General features: G+C 54.0%; 1 protein-coding gene across 1 annotated transcript; it reads right to left on the minus strand.

The window, feature by feature from the left end:
• Positions 1 to 637: 637 nt before the first annotated feature.
• Positions 638 to 3882, minus strand: LOC142659979 (uncharacterized). The gene is made up of 2 exons (XM_075836626.1): positions 3800 to 3882; positions 638 to 1403 (listed from the first exon to the last, which is right to left on the minus strand). The coding sequence occupies exons 1-2, from the start codon at positions 3880 to 3882 to the stop codon at positions 638 to 640; spliced, it is 849 nt and encodes a 282-aa protein (XP_075692741.1).
• Between the last annotated feature and the right edge of the window lie 1379 nt (positions 3883 to 5261).

Genomic DNA, 5261 nt, shown 5'->3' on the forward strand with positions numbered 1-5261 from the left:
CACCACCACCGCCCTTTCAATTCCTTCTGCTATTGCCAGGCTCCACAGATCAATCCCAACCTCGGTCAGATGAACCCCATCACTCCTCCAGTAGTTCCCCACTCCTGACTCCAAATCCCTGTGCCGCACACAAATGCCCCCATTCTTGGCCACAAAACGGGACACCGCCCAATTTACTTTGATGCGAGCCTTATTGACCCTCTCCACTGACCTAGCCAGCCGCCAATGCTTCCTTGGAACAATGTCAGACCACACTATCACTAATGCGGGATAAGAAACCCACAAACACAACATATCATGTTTGATATCCCGCACCAACTCACGAAAGGGGCGAACCCCCAAATAATTTCCCCCGACGTGCAACACCAAGACTTCTGGAACCCTATCCAGCCGAGAGTATGTCTGAAATTCCGCTAACACCCTGCTCCACAACATACCTCTAAATCCCAGCCAATGCAAAACCGCGTCCTGCCGCGGAATGCGCAGCTGGCGACCGTCAGGGCAGACGTCTGCCCTCAAAGCCCCCCAATGCACGTAAGAGTGGCCCAACAACCACACAAGACACGGAAGCTGATCTGAAACGGAAAAGAAAGTTAAATACAAGCACACAAACTTTTTCACCCAATAACAACATGACTCATAACAAATGGGGGCGCACGTAGGACCTAAACCTGTTGGACTCCCAACGGCCAATGCGCCGCACCCCCTCGTCATCCAGCCCCCAGCGCCCCGCCTCGGTTGCTGCGCCAATCCTGAAGGAATGAGATGAGTAAGGGCCCGCCGCGACGGCGACCGCCGCCAAGCATTTTTTAAATACTGCGCCAAATTGATATCTGGACAAGAATGACCCATCCTCGTGACATAGCAACGGCAACTCGGGCGACCCCACCTGTGGTTTAAAAGCACGCATGCAAGCGACCGGACACATCGCCGATCCCGGGAGGGCAAACAAAACTATCCGCTTTCCTTTACCCAGTTGGTCAGTTTTTGACCGCCGCAACCATACCTCGAGTCTATCTTCATATAGACTCACCTCCTCCAGTCTCAACCCCCCTGCCCGCTTGGTACTAGGTGAAACCAACTCGCCAATTCTAAGTGCCCCAAAAAACGCTAAGGAAAATGCTAACTGAAATAACACAACCTCGGATGAAGAACGACAGACAGACACTAGCGATACGCCCAAAGAGATGAGGAGAGAAAACGATACGGGCCTTCTACAATCCGCTTCGACCCTACCTCGACGCAGACCCTTTAAAGCCTGTCCCACTAGAAATTCCTTAGACACATCCCGAAAGCCCCGCAACTTAAAACCAAAAGCCAACGCAGAAATGAAACGATTGACCTTTGCCAACGAAAACCCCGCCTCCCAGGCGTCCGCCAACCAGTACAAAAGTGCCACCAACCTGTCTTGATCCGTGCTGACGTTACCCAACTCTCTTACCCACTCATCCCACTGCTTCCAACAAGCAGAATAAGCACTCCATGTCGTACATGCCAATGACCTTTCCACCAATCGCTCTACGGGACCGAAACCAGATCCCAGAGATGTTCCGGAAAAACCAAACCGAGACGCTCCGCTCCCGGTGCCAATTGACGAAATCGATCCCACTGCGAGCGAGACAGAGCATCAGCGATACAATTCCGTACCCCCGGCACATGTACCGCCACCACCCACGCGTTCAAAGACAAACACACCAAAACTAAATGTCGCAACAACTGAACTACCGGAGGAGAGGATGCAGTGATGTTATTAATGGCCAGCACCACCCCCATGTTGTCGCAGTAAAAACGGACCTTCTTATCCCTGAGCCTGTCCCCCCAAATGGTTGCCGCCACCACGATAGGGAACAGCTCGAGCAGGGCCAGATTCCGTGTGAGTCCACTGGACACCCAGCTAGCCGGCCAGTTACCCGCACACCAAGGACCACCCCCGTACGCTCCAAAGCCACCTGCTCCAGCCGCATCTGTAAAAAAATTTAAGTCACTCGTATCCTGCGCTGGAGCCATCCATAGCGAGGGACCATTATACTGACCCAGAAAATCGTCCCAAACCTGCAGATCAGCCCGGTGCTCTTCTTTGAGCCGCACAAAGTGATGTGGCACACGAACCCCCGCCGTCGCAGCCGCCAAACGTCTACTAAAAACCCTCCCCATCGGCATAATCCGGCAAGCGAAATTCAACTTCCCCAGCAGCGACTGGAGATCGCGCAACGTAATTTTTCTCAACCTACAAGCCCGACGTACCTCCTGACTCAATGACCTTAGCTTATCCGCAGGAAGACGACACTCCATTGCCACCGAATCAATTTCAATTCCTAAAAATCAAATGGTAGATACCGGGCCCTCAGTCTTTTCTGGCGCCAAAGGGATCCCAAAATCCCTCGCAACCGTCTGCAATGAATGAAGCAAATTACCGCAAATAGGCAAACCCCCCGGGCCGACGCACAAAAAATCATCGAGGTAATGTATCAAAGAGTCGACCCCGGCTACTCCCTTCGTTACCCATTCCACGAAGCTACTAAATGCCTCGAAATACGCGCAAGAAAGGGAACACCCCATCGGCAGACACCTATCCACATAAAAAGCCCCTTTCCAAAAACAACCCAACAATCGTTGGCTCTCTGGATGAACTGGCAACAACCGGAAAGCCGCCTCTATGTCGGTTTTTGCTAACAGCGCGCCGGGCCCCGCCGCGCGAACTAGCCCCACCGCCTTGTCGAATGATGTATACACAACGGAGCACAACTCGTGATCAATCCCATCATTCACCGACGAACCCTTGGGAAACTATAAATGTTGAATTAAACGAAATTTTTTAGGCTCTCGCTTTGGCACAATACCCAATGGGGACACCACTAAATCCTTTATTGGCGGATCAACAAATGGCCCCGCCATGCGACCCAACGAAACTTCTTTAAACAGTTTTTCCGACACGACCTCGGCATGCAAGTAAGCCGACTTAAGATTGCGCCGCGTCACCGGAACCTCATACGGAGGTGGAGGAATAATGAAACCAACACAAAAACCTTCATAAATTAACTTGGCCGCAACCCTATCCGGATACTCATTTAAATACGGGACCATCCTTTCCACCCTCACCGGCGACAACCCCTTGACCAGCCGAGGAGGACTGGTTCCCTGACCGCTTCTTCCGCATACATTTTACAGCCCCGTGGGATGAACCATTACATTCTGAACACACGTGCTTGAACTTACACGTGGCCCCGAACTTACACTGGCAATCGTTAAATTGCCAGCAGAATCCCAGTTTTGCCCCTGAACCTTGCCCGGCCTGACTGGACTGACCTCCTTAGCCAACACTCCCGGGAAAGGACTCCTTCACCGGAGCCGTCACCCTCAACCAAAGCGCAATATCCTTCTGGTCCCACCGAATCGCCCGACGAACCGCCTTTCGCTGACGCAATTGCTCATCGTACCTAAACCATGCCTGCCCCCCGTATGCCCTATGAGCTTCCCCGATAGCATCAAAATAGCAAAATAACTCCGAGCAATTTTCTGGCGTCTTCTCTCCGATCACGCTGGCTAAAATGGCAAACGCCTGCGACCAATTGACGAACGTCTGCGGGATAAGCCTATACCGCCGACGTTCCTCCTCCTCCTTCTTACTCTCGTCCCGCTTGCCTTTATCCAAATTGAATTTAGCAAGTGGCAGAAGAGAAAAAATCTCCACATACTCGTCCCTCCAGATTCGCTCGCGGACCTCCTGTTTTAAGTGCGCCCCCAACGGACCTTCAAAGCAAACATACACCTCGCCACGAGCACGATCATCAAGACGCACCCTATCGCCGTCTTTTTGCTTCTCGGTCTGCACTGATACCGCGACCGCCTCTTTAGACGCCGCCAGCCCTTCCACAATCCCATGACGCGACTGTAACGATCCAACCTCACGGGGACCTTCCCAAACTACCGCCGGGGACACCGCCGTAACTACTGGCGCCAGCGCCCTATCTAGCCGCCCGTCCAGCTCCCGCAAGCAACTAAATCCGCTAAGCCAACGCCGTCCCGCCCGACCGCGCCGCTACCGGCAGCCGATGCCACGCTTGCTGCCCCCCCACCGACACCCGACATAAAAATCGCTGTATACGGCAAATAAGGAGTTACACACTCACCAGGCTGCACAGGCGCTGTGTACCCGTCAGCCGGACAATCCTGACCTCGCCGAAAATCTTCCAATTCGCCTTCTTCCAAATCCTCTCTCGCAGACGACTGGCCATCCCACCGACATCTCCTACACGGGGACAACGACGCGCTGACAGATGGGCCGGCCACCTGCCGCCCGACCGCGGGGACCCAGAATTCCGATCGGACCTGTTGCCTCATCGCCGCTGCAGATCTAAGCATCCTCCTCGACGGTCTCGAGGAAGCCTGCCCCCTGGCCGGAACATCACCATGCGGGGCAGCCGTAGACTGTTCTCCGGTTCTTGCATCCGATGGAGGAGGGTTGACAGGGAGCCCGGCCTGCGACCCCCTGTTTACTGCCGGACCTCGTCGCGGCAGGGGATTCCTGCCAGGACGCAGGGCCTGGGAAGAGGCGGCCCTCCCAGCTGCCTGGCCTGCAGCGTCTTTTGAAGGGCTCCCCTTGCGACGCCGTGTCCGCGGGACCACCTCCGGGCTGAGGCGTTCTGGAGGGCGGAACCGCCGGGAGTGACGGGGAGCCCTGGCCCGAGCCACCGTCGCCCCTGCCGACGCTCTCTGCCTCATGCGAGCAGGAGCGCGGGATGCTAAAATTATGTGTTTCTCCTCCCGCTGCTTCCGGCTCAATGCCGAAAACAGCGGGAAGACTGGTAACGTCCCCTAACTCCTCCCTACCTCTCTACTACCTCACCCTGCATCTCCCTCCTGTTTAACCCTTTCCCTACTAGGTCCTGTCATGGAGGCTTCCCTCTGAAGCCCTGGGTGCTCTCTTCTAGAACGTGGGTTTCCAAGTCCCCTGTGTGATTGGAGCAATACAGTAATGCACATGTGTGGCCACCTTTCTATTCACTGTCCATGAGACCGAGGGCGTTGGCAAAGTACAGCGCTTAGTTATCTGCACCGCTCTATTTACACAGGGGTCTCAGGGAGCCCTACTCTCGTGATCACTGGGAGGTGATATATGTTGTTTATGGGAAAATCCCTTAAATTAACTAGTATATAATTCTCCCTACTTGTTTAAATCTCTAGTGGCAATATGTGAATTTCAAGTGACTATAAACTTCTACTGATGAATTAGACTTACGAGAGGAGATGACAAAAAGGCC

Source organism: Rhinoderma darwinii, chromosome 8 (genome assembly GCF_050947455.1).
Source record: "Rhinoderma darwinii isolate aRhiDar2 chromosome 8, aRhiDar2.hap1, whole genome shotgun sequence".
In the NCBI taxonomy this organism is placed as follows: Eukaryota; Metazoa; Chordata; class Amphibia; order Anura; family Rhinodermatidae; genus Rhinoderma; species Rhinoderma darwinii.